Raw genomic sequence first — 19,431 nt, forward strand, 5'->3', positions numbered from 1 at the left:
TCAGAATCACTATCAGTAACAAAAGGTAAATCATTAGGAAGAGCATGCAAAATCTCAGTAAAATTCATATGGGAACCATCTGACTACAAATTGGAAAAGTAATCAGCAAATATTTGAACAATACCTTCCCTATGAGTAAAAATATTACCATTAGCATCAGAAATATGAGAAATAGTATTGCAGTGGTTCTAAATATGAATTGAATTATAAAAGAAACTGGTGTTAAGATCCCCATCGTGCACCCAAAGCATTCTAGGCCTCTGAGCCCACTTGATAGAATTCTGCCTTTGGAGGGCAGCATATCTATTATAGAGAGTAGTAAGAGCAATGTTAGAATGATCCTCACTGTTGCTAAGAACATCATTGATCTCTGCTAATTGAATCTCTTGCTCCAGACATTTGAGGTCTGAATCAATAGAGTTTAAGCCCTTCGTCCTCCAAGCAATCAGCTGAGATCTAGTCCTAGCAACAAGATGACTAAAGGCATGCATAGGAGTGGAATGGGGAGAAGAGTTCCAGATTTGGCGAACAATATCATGGCAACCAAGGTAGTCTAACCAATAATTATCGAATCTAAGGATAGAATTTTTATAATAACTGTGAGGGAAAGCATTAAGGAAATAAGGGGCATGATCAGAGAAAGACTGGGGAAAATGTTTCACATAATATGAATCAGAATAGGAAACCCAACGAGCATTAACCAGGCAATGGTCCAGTTTGGCCCAACTCCTGGCTAAACGGGCCTGATTATTACACCAAGTAAAAGAAGACCCAACAAAACTCACTTCAAGAAGATGATTAACAGTAATAAAATCATTACATAAACGAGCCTTATGCAAATAGTAGTGATTAGCTCCACCCTTGTGCTCATTCATATCAACAATAGAATTAAAATCTCCAATAATAGCCCAAGGAATATCTAAAGAAGTCATACCTGACAGTTCTTGCCAAAGAACTGACTAATCTTGAATCGTGCTCGAGTTGTAAAAAAGTAAAAGAACCCATGTTTCAGAGATGGTTGGAGATATGACTAGCTGCAGAGCATTTCTAGATGTCACCACTGGAGTAACTAATCCAATATGTCACTGTCAACGATAATTCCGCCAAAGAAACCAACTACCTAGATGGCGGCCCATCCCCAGTTTCCACCGATTTTGCACAAAACCTATTAAGACGATCCTCATTAGCTCTAGTCTTAACCAGATAGAAAAAGAGCGGTTTGATCTTCTTCATCAAAAGGAAAATTATCCCGGATACTCCCCCACAATTCCAACAAACAAGTTTAAATACGTCTATATCATAATAAACAAAATAATAAAAAGACAGAGAAGGGAAAGAAACATCTTTAGAAAGAGGAAACACCAAAAACCAGACTGCTTTTCAAAATAGAAAAAGACTGCTGTCCAACTAGAGTTCTCCAAACCCTAATTCTACCCTTACTTTTTTTTTTGGGTAGCAACTGGAGCTTGGGGGACATTTTGAGCAAAGGATTCTTTCCTTAAATAGTGTTGGAACTGATAGAGTGTCATGAGGTCATCGGATTCCTCCGACTCAGACATCTCCTCTTTCTCATCATCCGAATCGCTCATGTCCTGGTCGGTATCTCCCGGCGATGATTGGATGGGGTGTATAACAATAGTTACCTTCTCAACCACCATCAAATGAGTCTCAGAATTCGTATAGAACTTGCCCGATCAAGCTTTAGAAAGTTAAAAATTTGATCTATACTTTTATTTTGAATATACTTCAGTAACGATCAAATGTGACATATGCCAGTTATGAGAAAAAATGTGTTACATAGTATATTATATGTGATCCATCTTTAAAGGTTTATGCTCAATAACCAAATTATAATAAAATTTAAAGATGGGTAAAAAATCACATCATAATTTTTAAAAGGTGGGTGACAGAAATAAAAACACACGAAAAGAAATATGAAACATTTAAGTTGTTTAAAAAAAAATTATAGGACCTCTAAATCCTTCTGAAAATCATCAGGGACCTGTTTCTATTTTGGATTATGTTTAGGACGTGCTTGCAAAAATCCCCGATATTATACTCTGCAGTCTGCACCATCTCTCCGCCTATCTCACTCTCTCTTCTATCTTTCTCTCGAAAGAGAGAAAATGGCGATCTCTTTCGCCTCCTCCTCCTCTTCCCCTTTCTCCACTTTATCACTATCAAGGAAGCCTCTTCCTTTCTCTTGTTCTCTCCCAAAATCGCCAATCAAAACCAAGAAATTCAATGCTAGGATCATTGCATTTGCATACAAAGCTGCAGGTAAGCAAGTCTTCATTTTTCCACTTCAATTTGAACTGCGTTTCATCTCTTTCTCTTTGTGCTAGGGTTGAAATCGAAGCAGAAGATTCAGAAGATTAACGAAGAGGTTTCCCCACACCGAGCTGGTGAGTGTTGAGTTCATGTGCATTTGTTTTGTTTTGTTTTTTTTTTGGGTTGTTTTGGTGTGTGATGAACTTTTCTTTCTTGTGGATGGATTAGTGTCTGCTGTGAGGTTGTTGAGGATTGAGCAGGGCGGGGCGTTTGCTGACTTGTTGAGTGAAAAGGGGCGGGGCGCAGCGGAGAATGAGATGGCCTATGTTGAACGGACGCTTGGGTTTCGCACGAGGGATTTGGAAGATAGAGATCTTAGGCTTGTACGTTTCATAGCCGTCTCATGAATGAATTCAAGTTGATGTTTTTTTATTGATGACATTATGCTCTTTTTTTATTTTTTATTTTTTATTTTTAGTTTATGGTTTATTCATTTGAGTGGCTAAATTAATGTAATTATGTGAAATGTGAGTTTGGATTAGAGCCAGGATTTGTGACAATCTTTGTTTGTTTATGCATAGGAACGATCTTATCATGCATGCATGACTAGTGTCTAAGCTCCATGACCAACATGAAAAAGAGTCTCTCATGCGTAAATCTCTCTTGGTACCGCCTATTAGTGGAAAGAACTATTGTATGTGATGCTCCTTGTGTCATTTGTTATAGGAGTTTATGGACCTTAGGAGTAAGAATGAGTCACAGAATTCTGCCAAGATCATCCTAGTGGCATGAATACCTTTTAGCAACATTTTCTTTTCTAATTTTATTATTTACATTTTTCTTGTTATGAATTATGACTGCTTACCGAGCTGTTAGATGTTCCCTAATGATTATCCCAAGGTTAGTTCTGGGTATCAAGAGCAACAACATGATCTCCCATTCTGTCTTGGAATTTGCTCCATATTACTTGTAGCTTTTTTACCACTTTGAATCAATTGAAGTATTGAAGTAGTCACAGAAAACTTAGAGTATGAATTAACATGAAACTTTTTCTAAGTAGCACTTGCTATATTCGTCCTTCTTATATGCCTTGTTCTTCTTGCTTCCCATTATTAGGAAAGCTATAATTTTTAACTTAAATGGCATTAATAATAGGAAATTTTCAGACGGAAGCTTGCTTAGCTCATTGATTGCAATGATTAGGGCCCATTTACCCATCTTAAGTCATATAGATTTACTTGGTTCATATGGTCAAAGGAGCATGGGATGTTTTCTGGGAAGAAAAATATATACTCAGTAGTTTTTATGCTTCCTCTAGAATTTAGAGGATACTTATAGGCCATGCTGATGATTTTGAAATTCTTTTGCCTTGGGATCTTTACACGCCATTAGATTTATTTAAGAAATTTATCGCCTTAAATCAAGGGCATTGACAACTGTTTCCTTATTTGTTGATTATTAAGATTAAGTGTGATAAATTTGAATCGTTCACATTTTAACTCCTTTTGTTTTACCTTTATTATACAATTGTGTCTTCTGTCGGTTGTATTGAGAAAATTTCTGCCTTCCCTGTAAGTGATTATAGGTGACAGACATTGTTGGAGGAGCTGTTCGCTGGAGGCGCCTTCTTGATCATCTTATTTTATCTCTATGTCATGAAGAGCGGACATTTAGAGAGATGGAACCACTTCTGTTGCAGGTATGCTTATTTTTTTCACCTGTACTGCTTTTGCATAACAATGCCACTGCCCTTGTTAGTTTTCTATGTGATTTGACCATATGGTACTGGTTGCCAGCTTTGTTTGTAAATATTAATGAAACACTTTTTGGCAAGCATTTGCAGCCCAATTCTGGCAATGTGAAATTTATATTTAAATTTTTATGATTATTGTTAATTCTGAATCGCTCTTTAAGCATTTCTGTAGCTTTTTCTTTGCATAACTATCTAATCTATAAGCTCTTGCTCTTCTTTTATTTTAGATTCTTCGAATTGGGTTTTTTGAGATAGTAAAGCTAGCCATGCCTCCATATGCCGTTGTTGATGAGGTACATTTTACTTCTTTCAAACCTTTATGATTTAAGTTTTTGACAAGAAAATGATCCTGTTGTTTTTGGATGTTAAGATTGTGCCAAGGATCTTGCAAACTTTGATGGTCAATGCACTTGGATGTATTTCTGAGCTTCTTAATGCACTTTCATTTTAGTTCTCATGTGTACCCTAATGATTCAGATGAAATATTAAGATATCTCGTCACTTGATTAGGAGCCGCTTCCATCCAATAAATGTTTATCCAATCTCCTTCCTTTTTAAGATCTTATTTGATGTGTTATTTGGTACTCTTCTTATTGAAGGGTCTAGGCTATATCACACTTACTCATGAAATTGACATCAGAAAATACATTTTAAGTTATATTTTTGTTGATCTATTGTTGGCATGACTATGAAAAGCATATACATGCAACCCGAAAGCATTTGTACATCCAAACCCAAAATTTGAACCCTTTCATTCTTTACAGAGAGCTTCCTAAAATAGTTTTGCAAAACAGGAGAAAATGATTGCCCTTGTTGGAAATTGCAAGCATTTTATATCCTACAAGAGCAGGAACCACATATTCAATAAGCATATACTCATTCATACAGCACCTAGAGTACATTTTTTTGGCTCACTATGATAATTAGCCTTGTAGTAACTTATAGATTTACATGTTATATCTAGTGTCAACTATTCTTGACTGCGTTGAACGTGGCCCTATGTTGCACTCTTTTTTCACATTCAATATGTTTGAATAGAAACAAAAAAAAAGTCTGAGGAATGATTTCTTTTTTATGACTTGACTTTTTTTCACTGGTTGCTTTTAATAAAAATCTATTTCCAAAGGTACTGGTTATTTCTTATGGTCTGAGTTTTTCTAATGTTGTGTTCATATTTTCATTTATTTTTATGGTCTGCATATGCTTAAATAATCAATCAATTGTACATGCGTGCTATGTTTCATTTTGGCTGTTTTCCTGAAATTGTAGAATGTTAGGCTTGCTAAAGTTGCTCTAAGGCCTGGTGCTGGAAACATGGTGAATGGAATTTTACGTAAATTAGTTTTGCTTAAGGTTTGTCTTCTTCTTCTTCCTATCTTTCTTTCTTTCCCTTTTTTTTTCTATTTTTTTATTTTTTTGATAATAAGTTGTTTGAATTCAATTGTTTGTGGTTTATTTGTTAATATTTAGTCAAATCCCTTCTTTTATTGATTCAGGAAACCAATTCACTTCCACTCCCTAAAATAGAAGGTGATGCCCGTGCTCAAGCCCGAGCTCTTGCTGTTATTCATTCTCATCCAGTTGTGAGCGATTTAAATGTGTTTAACTTTGGTTTTATTATGGTCCATTTCTTATTAGTCTGAATTGTATCTCCAACTTAATAAATTTTATTAATTGATAATGATTCTGTTATAACTTGTGCATATTTTTGATGTTAGTGGATGGTTAGAAGATGGACAAATTTTCTTGGCCAAGAAGAAGCCATAAAACTAATGAATTGGAATAATGGTGATCCAAGATTTTGCCTCAGGTTTCAAACTTCATTTTATTTCTTCTTCTACATGTTATGAAGTAAAAAGTTTTTATGATTTTAATGGCTGAAAGAGATTTCCTCTTATTGTCAGAGTAAACACTAGTAGAGGATATACAAGGACTGATCTTGTAGAAAAATTGGAAATGTTGAAGGTGCCTCCACTGCCATTTCCTCCTTTATTAACTTTGTGCATATATTATGAGGAGTTTCTGTTGATAATGCTTTGGTTTTATAGCTGTCTGGTTTTTGATAAGTCTTGATTGTTTCTGACCTTATGATAGTTTTATTGCTCATTATTATAACATTGATTTTTGCTTCTCTTCATTTCAAATACTATCCTTGTTGAGACATGGATTTAATTTCTTAATGATTTTTGAATTGTTCATCATCTGGCATTGATCTAGTAGAATTGGCACCATGTGCTATCCTTACCCAAGCTTAGGGGAGGGGCCAGTTTATTGAACAAAATTATTGGCTATTGTTCAGCAATGCAATCTCAAAAATTGATATATTTTGACTCTCATTTTGCAAAATAAATCTGACTTTAGTTGACTGTTAACCTTTTTTGCCCTTTTTTTTTCTTGATCCTTAAAAATGGATATTGCACAAATAGATTCCTGTGGTTGAGTTAAAAACATACTTAAACTTCATAGACTTTAATATGGATTAATGTTATTTCAAATGAAAACACAGTGATTTCTCATGTAGAATTGTGGATATTATCTTATAAGAATCTTTCTTATATGTTTTTGGGAAAGTCTTTGAAAAATCTCTGCAGATTATTAAGTGAGTCTAGTATTGAGTGAATTTTTTGGTTTATTAAAGATTTTTTGTAAATTACCTTTTGAACAAGGTTGGTTTGCTGTTCATTCTTCAGAAAGCTAAGCTAATTCTTTCTTTCAAAGTTTTTGAACTATGTAAGTTGTTTACTCTTTAAACTATCGATATTTTTCTTAACAGGTTCCACATGAGCCCTCTCCATGTATGGATGATTTTGTCCGTGTACAAACCGGGTTGCAGGTATGTAGCATCCTTCTCTAAGAGATGTTTTGGATCTTCTTATTTGCGTTGAAGAAACTTTATGGATTCCTGATGATTTTCTATGAACATTCTTCTTTGTTTTGCAACTTGTGTGTGGGTGTGCATTCATGATGAACTGGTGGGTAGGGGATATTTTCACTATAATATACATGAAATATTGGTTCTAAAATAGTGAAATCAATTTCCTTCCAATGGATGTGGGACCTACTTCCTTCGATCTTGTTACCGTATGAGCATTGACATATCCTTACTTTTCGGTTGGTTTAAATGCAAATCCTGTCATGTTTATATTTTTTAAAATCAAATCATGGAACTACATACAAAAATGCCTATGTGCACTCAGAATTTTTCAATCATTTCTTGTTGTGCTATCGCTGGGTCAGCATCACAAAATTTTGTTTTGGAAATTTTTGATAATTTGTAGGTTATCCAATGTTGCACCTTTTTTTAATCAGTTCACCACATTTTCATACTTATTACCTTGGCTTCTTACTGTGTTTTGCAAGTAGCAAGTTTTTTTTTCTTCCAAATTTCTTGCTCAGGCATCACCTTGTTTAGTGTTTCTTTCTTTGCTTTTCTGTTATTTTATAGTGAATAATCAGGTCATGTTTTTTTCTTGTGGCACCAAAAATTCTTCATAGGAGATGCTTGGCAATGAATTGACAAACATTGATTTAGTATTCTATAAAATAAGATCTGAAGATTTTAGAAAAATTGATCTTTTTGCTTCTAAGACCTTATATTAAGATCAGCATAATCTGTAAATTGCTGTGTGAATTTGGGATTGTTAAATTGATGAAAACTTGTTCAGATATTGAAATATATAACACTATGTTGCTATTGACGATGCACTTCTCCGGTTGTAACACTTATGGCACATCAGTTGAGCCATCAAGTTCATGGAAATATTATGTTTCACTTTCATAGTTCAAAATGCGCAATGTTACACAATGTTTGAGTTGAATTATTTCATTCCCTATTAATTTCAATAACATTTTTAAGAAAATAAAGTTTATGTTAGAAATAAGATGGTGATTATTCGCTACGTTTTGATGATTATGGTTTTATATTTTGTTAAAACCATCGGAATCTATAGCGTGTTATTTCATTTAACTGTTTCTCAAGACATTTTGTTTGCGTAGTTCTTTATTTTACTTTTCTTTAGACAGTTATACAAGCTGGGTTACTGAGAGAAGGTGTTTGCTCTGTTCAGGATGAGAGTGCAGGTTACTCCTACACTTTTATATTGAAAATATGCAAAGTATTAAATTTTACACTTTATACTCTCGTTTCAACTCACCTGCTTGATATCAATGGTTTAATTGGGTTGATTAACCACTTTAACCTTAATTGGGTTGATTAACCACTTGAATTTAGTTAAATGAGCTTAATATACTCAGGTGTCTTGATACTTTCTCTATTCCCTTTAGAGGAACTTTTTGAAATCAACATATATAATATATATATGTATGTGTGTGTGTGTGTGTGTCTAATATGTTCATGTCATGTGTGGCGAAAGAAGACATGCAGAGGATACCGAACTTTGTATGTTATATGTGATATATACCCACATGGGCTTCACTGGGGCTTTTCATTCAAGAAAATTTTTTTTTTTTTTTTTAAACTCATAGAATAGGGATTTTTTTTTTATAATTTAATTTAATTTAATTTAATTTAATTTTTTATTTTTTGAAGAATGGTTCACCTCATAAAAGCCTAGATGAGGAACTTTTGAAATCAATATATATATTATCTGTTCATGTTTCATGTGGCAAAAGAAGACATGCAAAAGAGACAGAACTTTGCATATTTGATGTCATATATACTTACAAGGGCTTCACTGGGGCTTTTCATTCAAGAATTGTTTTTTTAAACTCATAGAATAGATTTATTATTTACTTGTTTATTATTATTATTATTGTTATTATTATTTTGTGTGTGTGTGTATAAACTGTAAAGAATGGTTCACCTCATAAAAGCCTAGATCTAATCATTTTTTATGGAATTAAAAAAGCACTAGACATGAATCTAGTGGTCTCTTCTATTGCAATCAAGGGATTTATTTCAGGTTCTTTGCATCCTATTTCTGTTCCTCAGATCAAAAGAGTCCATTCCCTTTATTTTTTTAATTTTTATATCATTATGATTTGTCATTATCATTATGTAGCCATGCATGTATATGTTACTTATAGGCCCCTTGTTGGTTCTGATTTTCCAGAGGCCTTCAATATTCTTTTGTGACCTAGAAGCCCTTTTATGTAACTGATTGCAGGCTTGGTGGTTTCTGTGGTGGATCCACAGCCAGGGGAGACTATAGTAGATTGTTGTGCTGCACCTGGTGGGAAAACTCTTTACATGGCATCACGTCTAAGAGGCCAAGGTGATTTTACATGTGAATTTCTAATTACAAGTCATGTTGGTCTCATGTTGGTATGCATATTGCTGGTTCTGATGATACTACAGTGAATAATAATTTTGGACAGTAGATAAGTCAGATGAACCTCTTTTAAGTAAGAGTGCTAAGCTGCTAATGATTATGGGTTGAGCAACCCTGAATCCTCGGAAGATTGTGTTGGTTCTAACCTGAAATTTCTTTTTGGAATTGACATGGCCTAGGCCCCAAGAAAACCAGACTTCTTGTCATCCCCAATTTGTAGCATAAAACATTTTTCAACTGTAAACTTTAAAATTTAAATCATCACGGATATGAAGCATCTAGAAATTAAATCGTTATCTTATTCCTCTTTTTGACGGTGAAACAAACTTCCAATGAAAGTTGAAAGTTGGGTCTTGTTGTCTTCCTTCTTGAAGTCATTCTTTTATTGTTTTATTTTGTTGCTTTACTGGATAACTGCCCTCTTTCATGTGGGAGGGCGCATGAATCTTAAAAGTTTCTTGTGCCATGCAGGTATGGTCGTAGCAATTGATTTAAATAAAGGACGCTTGCGAATTCTAAAAGAAACTTCCAAGTTACATAATTTGGATGGTGTTATCACTGCTATCCATTCTGACCTGCGGCTATATTCTGTAAGTAATAGATATTATCTTATTAGAATTCATGAAGAAACTTCCAAGTTTACCACATGGTTGGTGTGGATGCCGTTAATTCTGCCATGTGCTTATTATAAGTTCTTTTGTAATATTGGGATAATATGTAGTAGGAACTCAATTTTTTCTTCCATTCTTAATTATATTCAAAGTCTATAAATACAAGTAATTTCATCTCAATGGTTCTCTTATCATTCTTTGTAAACTTATGTTTTACTAATTTGATATTTCTGATGCTTCCTTTTCTAGGAGAAAACTAATTTAAAGTTTGATAAAGTTCTATTGGATGCTCCTTGTTCTGGACTTGGTGTTCTTTCCAAGGTATAAAATGCATATGCATTTTTCCTTTTTTTGCCAAGATAAGTTGAAATCATGAAAATTGAAGTTATGGATTGCTTTAAGATTATGCCATGAGATAAAATTTTAGTTTCATTTTTTGAGTCTGGAGCCAAGTATATGCTTCAGTGGTGTTTAGATAAGATCTGAGTGTCAGCTAATTTTGTGTGATCACTTAATATTTAGTTCTAAAAAAATGCACTGTTGTGCAGATGTCTGTGGGCTGCCATCTCTTTTTCCCCCAACTTTTCTTCTCTATATGTGCATGACCAACATGATTATATTTTTAGTAATTGATCATTAGAAGCTAGCCAGTAGATTTATTCTGGTAGTTGCATCCATTATGATTACCAAGTTAATAATCTCGTTTGGATTTAAAATACAATATGTATTCAATCATTATATATTTTACGTGCTTTCTACTTGTTTTGAAATTTCTAAGTTGTGCTGTTAGTTTTCACTTAGGAGTTATGCAGAATACCCATGACTTGCAAGGAAGGTGAGCTAATTTCAGAACTTTGGAAGAATAATTATGGCAAAGCTTCAATTCATGGTTTCCTGAATATTGGGGCAAATTTTTCAGCTTCACATTGCTATTTCTTAAGGCGCTTAAGCATCATCCCTATATGTACTTTGCTGTTCTGTTCGGTCATGCTTATGAGGTTGTATTGTTGGTAACAGTTGATTTTGAATGCACCTCTTTTCTTGTGATTAAGAGAGCAGATTTGCGATGGAATAGAAGCTTAGAAGACTTGGAGCAATTGATGGATTTACAGGATGAACTTCTACATGCAGCTTCACGGTAAGATAATTGCCCTCTGATTTTATTTATGAGCTAGTCATAGGCCCATGTCAGATAAACTTCTCTCTGCTACACTTAGCATTTTTAGATGTTCAGCCGATTCAATTCGCTAGAATAACTTTCTCCATCCGCTTCAGTGTGGCATAATTAAACCTTCATTTTTCATGTGTGTTCCAACACATCCATTCTGTACAGCTGAAGATGCTCAGGGTTGGAGATTCATTTATTTCAACTAGTTTGCTCGTACTGTTTTCAAAAATATATTTACGAGGGCTTAAGAATAAAAAATAAGAGTAGATCATTTATAAAGGGAAAGGGGAAGAGTAAGGCGATAGGTATTATTCAAATGATATATATATACCAAAACTAATCCTACTATAAGTCGCTAGTATCCCCACATTTAACTAGCGTCTCAAGCTGAATTTGTTATCTTAGGATGAAGGAAAATCTTTATAATACGGGTCTCTGTTATAGAGGAATCTTTTCAGCCTTTTTTGTTCAATTAAAGCTGGAATCTTGTCAAGGGCCTTAAGACAATGATTTGATACCTTGAGGTGATCTCAAATTTGGATTTTACAAAATGTTTTACCTCCCCTCTTGCGAAATCTTGACTTGATCAATTCATGATTTTTGCCAACCGTTTATCTGATAATTTTTTTGAATACTATTCTGCTTACACATTATGTTCTATTGAGGTGCACTATTGGTAAATGCGTCTCCCAACAGCTATTTTGTTCCCCATCCAGTCTCAGTGAAGCTCCCATGTTAGCTGCTGTTCCTTCATACTAGCTATTTAAATTTTGAGATGGACTTAACTGCAAGTATCAATTGTAAAAGAAGGGTTCATTTGGCCATAAATAACTCGTTAGCTTTATTTGATGCGTAGCTGTATTGTTATCCATGTTAATGGAGTGAATCCTTATAAGATCCTGCCAAATATATGTAGGTTGGTGAAGCCGGGTGGCATTCTAGTCTACAGTACCTGTTCCATTGATCCCGAAGAAAATGAAGAGAGGATTGTTACGTTTCTTCGCAGACATCCGGTATAAGCTCTTGAGTATTCTTTATGTTGTTACTTCTACCCACATAACGTAACATAACATCTTTTTACATGGCTTTTCTTTTTCCTGTTTTTAATGTAGACTACAAAATATTGTTCACTTGTGTGATGATCCATGCTTTATATCTATATATAAGTCACTAAAATATCCAACATGCATTCATATCAATCTAAATTGAAATGGATATATTAAAAGAATTCATGATAGAACTCGAGTAGCAGTTTCATTGAACCTGACATAGTTATTTGATTGCCAGTTCTCTTTGACATTTTGCTGAGGGTGGTGCAGTTCTTCTAACACTGATTATGTTTTACATGGTCTCAATTTTAGATACGTCTCTCACATTTTTTACATTATGAGGTCGAACTTGTATTTGAATTCTTTTTTCCTCCACTCCTCCGATGATGCTTATGTACTAGTGTACATGTATTAGACACCGACACGCTCTGACACACTGTGACATGTGTCAAATATGTGTTGGACTATCCTTTTATTTTTAATTTTGACACACCTCGACACACCAGGACATGCATGTCTCAACGCCTGACACATTTTTGGGACCAACTCATAATTTTGAAAATACATTGGGTTTTATGCAAATATGAAAGGTTTTCGGTTAATAGAAGAACCCTAACTTGGGCAAGTTAGTTCTTCCTTTGTTTCTGCTTTCCTCCATCTGCTGTCCCTCGGCCTCTGATTTCCCCTCCTTTGATACCATTTGCCTCTGGTGGGTCATTCAACTCTGTGATGTATATTGAATATCCAAGCATTATTTGACTTTGATTTTTTTTGCTTTATAATGTATATTTAGTTGTAGATTTCTTTTCGATATTATGGAATTATTAAATGTTCATACTTGCAGTAGTTAGTGACTTGATTTTTAGGGTTTTTATTGTTTTTAATTTGGTTCATTCTCATTGATAAATTTTTGGGCTTATATAGAGCCTTACACCTCACTCTTATAAAAACAACCCTGGACTATTCATAGTTATTTATTTGCCTATAGGCCCTTGAAAAACCTGAAAATATATAAACATAAAATAAATCTCAACACTCCCCCTCAAGATGGGCGAAAGATATCCACTAAGCCCATCTTGTCACATCTTCTAGCTAAGTCTGACGAATTGAGCTCTTTCGTTAGACAATCTGCTGCCTGGTTTTTGGTCAAAACATGACCTAGCTCCAATAGTCCACTATTTAACTTCTCTTTGATAAAGAACCTATCGATCTCGATATGCTTGGTCCTATCATGTTGCACTGGGTTGTTAGCAATGCTTATGACTGACTTGTTGTCGCACAACTTCATTCTGACTCCTTGATCCAGCTTCAACTCCACCAACATACCTTTTAGCCATAACAACTCTGCAACTCCCAAAGCCATAGCTCTGTACTCTACTTCCGCTGTCGATTTTGCCACCAAAGACTGCTTCTTACTCTTCCAAGAGACCAAATTGCCTCCTACAAAGATGTAGTAACCCGAGGTGGATCTCCTATCATCGGAACATCTAGCCCAATCAGAGTCACAGTAGCCCTCAATGCTCACATGACCATTTTTCCTGAATATCAGCCTTTTTCTAGGGGCACTTTTCAAATACCTCAGGATCTAGTACACTGCATCCATATGACTCTTCCTCGGGTCATGCATGTAGCGACTCACTACGCTCACTGCAAAAGAGATATTAGGACGCGTGTGACTCAGATCAACTTGCCTACCAATCTCTGGTATCTCTCGCGATCAACTGGTTCTCCGGCCTCTGCGCTTAGCTTGAATCCTTGGTCGGTCAGTGTAACTGTAGGTTTACACCCTAACATACCTTTCTCCATGGAAGATCAATTGCATACTTCCTTTGAGAGAGAACCATTCCCTCCGCTCCTCGAGCTATCTCAATCCTAAGGAAATATCGAAGCAAACCAAGATCCTTCACCTCAAATTCTTTGCCTAGTCTCACCTTGAGTTCGGCAATCTTCTTCTCATCATCCCCTGTGATGATCATGTCATCCACATATACCTTATTTCATCGAAAGAACACAGTGTAGTCAACGTTGATCTGCTGGTATTTCATACCTATCATAGCTCTCCTGAACCTGTCGAACTAAGCTTGAGGGGACTGCTTTAGGCCATAAAGAGACTTCTTCAACCTGCAGACCTTACCCATTCTCTGGTCTGTGCCAAATCCTGGTGGTATATCCATGTACACCTCCTTCACTAAATCCCCATGAAGAAATGCATTCTTCACATCTAGCTGGTGTAGCTTCCACCCACCATTCACTGCTAGCGAGACCAACGTCCGGACGGTGCTCATCTTCGCTACAGGTGCAAAGGTTTCATCATAGTCGATGCCATAGGTTTGGTTGTACCCTTTTGCCACCAAGCGTGCCTTGTAGCGCTCAACCTACCCATTTGGATTTTACTTCACAGTAAAGACCCACTTGCATCCAACTGCCCTTTTCTTGTATGGTAGTGATACTAATTCCCATGTGCGATTTTTGTCAAGAGCCCTTAGTTCTTCCTGCATAGCTGCCTTCCACTTTGGGTCCTCATTTGCTACATGCCAACACTTGGGTATAGAGACAATGTCCAAAGATGCAATGAATGCTCCATATGTGGATGATAGATTAAAGTATTGAACAGACTGGCCAATATTATGTGGAAACTCAAAACGATCAGGAGGATTTCCCGCATTGCTGCGAGAAGTCCTCCTTAATGTCACGGGAGAAAAAGAGAGGAATCATATCACCTAGGTTTGTGGTGGATGATGTAGGTGTCTCAGGAGTTGGAGAAGGCTGAGACAAGGAATTTGGCACGAGTGGTACTGTAGGCATAGGTACATTCACTTTTCTCATCCTTTGGTACACTCTTAGCTCCCCATGAGCCTGTTTTTCTCTTCTTTCTTCTCCTGCCACCTCTATTTCAGCCTCTTCTTCTAGCTCATCCTCAGTCGATTCTTCCTTCAAAACAGGACCCGATCCCATCTCTAACTGAATCAGCTTTTCTCCCTCACTTTTCTCCCTTTCTCGCCCTATTTCTCCACTATCTGGCGAGTCACCAAAGGGTGAGGTTACTCTCAAGAGGTAGTATGGCTCAGACTCGCGAAAAGTCACATCCATACTTACAAACAATCGCTTTTCTCCTGGGCTCCAACACACATACCCTTTTTGAGTGGCTTAGTAGCCTACGAAAACACATTTGATTGCTTTAGGATCTAACTTCCCCACTGTTGGTATGTTGTCTCTCACAAAACACACACATCCAAACACTTTCAAGGGAAGAACTCCTCCATTATCACCCTTTAACATCTCACAAGGAGACTTCCAATCCAATATTCTCGAGGGCATCCTGTTGATCAGCTGAGCAGCTGTCAAGACTGCTTGCCCCCATAGATAATTTGGGACATTCATCGATATCATCATACATCGGGCTACCTCTAGAAGGTGTCTGTTCTTCCGTTCTGCTACCCCATTCTGTGCCGGTGTATATGGACAAGTAGTCTGATGATGTATCCCCTGTGTAGACAAGTATTCCCCAAATGCCTTGTTAGTGTGCTCTGTCCCATTATCGGATCTCAATACCTTAATCACGTCACCATATTGAGTTTGTATTGCCTTGTGAAAGTCTTTGAAACAAGCAAGTACATCATTTTTATTTTTTATCAAATGCAACCAAGTAACACGAGAAAAACAATCAATAAAAGTCACAAAATATCTATAACCATTGATTATATTTGCCGGACAATGCCCCCACACATCAGAGTGAATAAGATCAAAAACCCTAGAACTCTTATTTCCAGAGCTATTATAAGAGCTTCTGGTATGTTTTCCTAACTCACAAGCATCACAAACTAACTTTTCTTTATTTGCCCTTTCATATAATGAAGGGTACAACCGACTTAAAACATGCAATGAAATGTGTTCCATATGCCGATGATGCAGTAGAAACACCTCCTCTACAGTCATCTCAGACACTCCTACTCCTGCCCCTTTTACCAAAGATGTCAATGCTGAATCCATTCCCTCTCTGTCCTTGTATCACAATCCTCTATGCCACATGCCAGTCCCAAGTCTCCGACCTATCCCTTTTTCTGTGAAGTTCACCTTGGGAATATCAAAAGAAACAACACAATTTAGTTGGAGGATAATAACATTGATAGACAATAGATTTACTGGAAATGAAGGAGCATACAATACATTGGACAAGGTCACTAAATCGGTACATTTAACCGTACGCTTACCAACCACAGGCTGGGCTGTGCCATCCGCTGTTTGGATGCTTTCTGGAGGGGTCAAGTGAGTGAAAGAAGTGAACTCATTAGACGCCCCTGTCACATGTCGAGATGCACCAGAATCTATGATCCATTCTAGTGATCTAGTGGGAGATATAAAGGTAAAAGCATGTGCAGTACTTGTGGCAGAATGAGCAAAAGTAGGAAGATTACCCCTGGAGTCAGATGTGGATATCTCATCTGTCATGCTCTTCTTTCCCCTATATTCTGCTATTCTCTACTTCCTCTTTAGCATCTCGAAGAGCTCATGCTCCTCCTCAGTAAGAACTGACTTCTCCTCTACTTGTGAATCTATCATCAGATGTGCTCAGTAACCTCCATCTCTGCCTCCTCTATGGCCCCCACGTCCACGACCACGACCACGACCTCTAGATTGTCCTCACCCACCTGTCTCTCTCTCCTTAGGTGGCTTTGGTAAAGCTTTACTCAGGTGGCCCACTTCTCCACAGTTGTAGCACCTGCGGGTCTCCCCCTGCGTACCTGTGATACATGAGCTCAAGGTAGCCAAAGCTGATCGAACACGTGGAAGTCCACTCGACTCAGAGTGTAGTCTCATGTGGCTTTCCTCCTGTATCATAGCAGAGACCGCCTCATCCAATGAAGGGATCTTTGTTTGGGCTAGAAGGACTAATCTCCTCTGATGAAAGGCCGGGTTTAGATGAGCCAAGAACTGCATAGTCCTCATCTGTGCATTGAACTCTTTGCTCTTGCACCCTGATCACTGCAGCTTGATATAGGTGAGAAATGATCAAGATCTTGCCATAACTGTTCCAGCTCCATGGAGTACTCCTGAATAGATCTATCACCCTGCAGCACTGCTTTTATGTCGTGCTGGATCTGGAACACTCTCATGTGGTTCTCAGCCCCAGCATAGGTCCTTTTTAGCTTTACCCAAATATCCTTAAAACCTTTCGAATACCATCCACTGATGAAGCAACTTTTGGAACCATTAAGTTCAATAGCCAGGTGTAAAGCAAGACGTGTGTGGTTCTCCATTCATCTTCCTCGGCGCTTCCACTTGTTGGCTCAGCCTTGACTCCTGTCAGGTATTTATCTAGCCTCTTCCCCACTAGAGCAGCCTCAATCCGACGCGACCAACTCAGATACGTGGCTGGTCCATCAAGCTTCAGATCTATAGGAGGTAGATCTAGCCTCATAGGCTGTGGATATACCGGTGTCGATCCCTCCCCTTGCCGACCCAACACCAGAAGCAAGGTTTTGAGGTCCGTTTAATTCTGTTTTTTCATAATATCGTCCATCGATCAATCTCAAGTATCAAAGTCTAGATCACACAGATCTCACGTAACTTCATTCCTCTTCTTAACTTGACCCAGTCTCGATCTTTTCCACCCACAAGATCAAGATCCCTTTCATTCAATCTTTCTTTCGTTTCTTAACACAATCTTGGTCTTTCAAGACATCAAAATCTAGATCAAACCCATCTCAATCCCTTCTTCGGGATCGGTGGGGTATCGGCCCCCTTACTTGGGCAAACTTCAATTGACGGAAAAGGAGAAAGGTGGTGGCCGAGTAGAGAAAAGATCGGCGGCGGTACTGTAGTGGCGGCGGTACTGTTAGGGTTTTGCTAGATTTCTCTCTGATACCATATTGTTTTTAATTTGGTTCATTCTCATTGATAAATTTTTGGGCTTATATAGAGCCTTACACTTCACTCTTATAAAAACAATCCTGGACTATTCATAGTTACCTATTTGCCCATAAGCCCTTGAAAAATTTGAAAATATGTAAACATACAATAAATCTCAACAGTTTTAAACTCTTAATTAGCCTGTAGTTGGTTTGTTGTGTCAAATATTTATTTAAAAAATACACATATATAAAAAATTATAGAGTAGTCAACATATCCACCAGTGTATCATGTCCTAATGTTTTGGAAACTACTGTGTCACCGTATTGTGTTGTGTCACCGTATTTTTTGACATGTTTAACGAGCACATGTATTTGTGTTATGACCGTAACAAGCATGACCCTTGCCAATTGCGATGTATTTCAGGAATTTGCCATAGATCCTGTTGACCGATATGTTCCTCCAGACTTCACAACAAAGGAAGGCTTTTATCGTTCAAACCCGGTCAAACATTCAATCGATGGATCTTTTGCAGCTCGCCTGGTTCGGTCCTTGAACCAGGAAAACCCAGCAACCAAAAAGTAAGTAAAATAATTTTGCCCAATCTTTTGTCCCTCTATAATAAGTTGAATGTCATGAAAGCTTTTTTATCTTGACCTTGCATACAATTCGTCGCTGCTTCTGGCAGGTAATTCAAACTTCACATTGACACTAAAATACATCAAAGGCTATGAAAATCCATGCATATTAATATGCAGAAGCAGATATCAGGAATGATTGAATATGGTGATCATGGCATACACTGAGAGTTTCTGAACATGAAGTTCATCTGTTCAATCATGGCCTTGTACTGCAATAAGTTGATGGAATAATAGAGATTTCATGAGGCTAATGTTCACTGGCTACAAAACTTGCAGTTAAATTAACTGTTGCAATGATGTTTTCAGTTTTTATGTTTTTGTTTTCTGTGATTGTATCTCAAAAAATTACTACTTTTGAGCCATTGACTCTGTTGTCTCTGGTGTAGTGTCAGATTGCTCTTGTATATACAAATGTATGACTTGTAATTTATTATTACAATTTTATTTTGGATGGCATTAGGGATGCAAGTGGACCAGAGCGAAACATTCTTATCTCAAAATTTCCTTTATGGAAGAAACTCCCTCACTCACTCACTGGCGGGGTGATTTGATTTTTTTTTTCCTATAACATAAATATCATATATGAAATAAAAAATTCACAAAATAGATTTCATAATAAACTATAATATAGCGTAGGATGCAATAAGTTAATAATACAAATAATATAAAATTTAAAATTAAATTAATGATCCATTTTTATTATTAAGGAAGGAGAAGAATTTTTCTTTCTTCCAGACCCTGGCCGTTAGACGGCGAAGGATTTTTCCCATTCTTGTGTTAGTTGTGTGGATCATTAA

At 36.7% G+C, this 19,431-nt stretch overlaps 1 protein-coding gene across 1 annotated transcript; it reads left to right on the top strand.

The window, feature by feature from the left end:
* Positions 1–2,100: 2,100 nt before the first annotated feature.
* LOC120254304 (probable ribosomal RNA small subunit methyltransferase B) lies at positions 2,101–19,109 on the top strand. The gene is made up of 18 exons (XM_039262427.1): positions 2,101–2,280; positions 2,346–2,405; positions 2,500–2,654; positions 3,857–3,970; positions 4,252–4,317; positions 5,294–5,377; positions 5,521–5,607; positions 5,743–5,834; positions 5,929–5,989; positions 6,798–6,857; positions 8,044–8,104; positions 9,151–9,258; positions 9,787–9,905; positions 10,176–10,247; positions 10,979–11,064; positions 12,011–12,107; positions 18,420–18,574; positions 18,682–19,109. The coding sequence occupies exons 1-18, from the start codon at positions 2,127–2,129 to the stop codon at positions 18,683–18,685; spliced, it is 1,635 nt and encodes a 544-aa protein (XP_039118361.1). The 5' UTR covers positions 2,101–2,126; the 3' UTR covers positions 18,686–19,109.
* The last annotated feature ends 322 nt before the right edge of the window (positions 19,110–19,431 follow it).

This window comes from Dioscorea cayenensis, chromosome 3 (assembly GCF_009730915.1).
Source record: "Dioscorea cayenensis subsp. rotundata cultivar TDr96_F1 chromosome 3, TDr96_F1_v2_PseudoChromosome.rev07_lg8_w22 25.fasta, whole genome shotgun sequence".
NCBI lineage: Eukaryota > Viridiplantae > Streptophyta > Magnoliopsida > Dioscoreales > Dioscoreaceae > Dioscorea > Dioscorea cayenensis.

Coding starts and splice junctions, on each gene's coding strand:
- LOC120254304 (XM_039262427.1), top strand. CDS start 2,127: ATGGCGATCTCTTTCGCCTCCTCCTCCTCTTCCCCTTTCTCCACTTTA. Junction 5,990..6,797: donor AAAAATTGGAAATGTTGAAG/GTGCCTCCACTG, acceptor TTTTCTTAACAG/GTTCCACATGAGCCCTCTCC. Junction 11,065..12,010: donor CTTCTACATGCAGCTTCACG/GTAAGATAATTG, acceptor AAATATATGTAG/GTTGGTGAAGCCGGGTGGCA.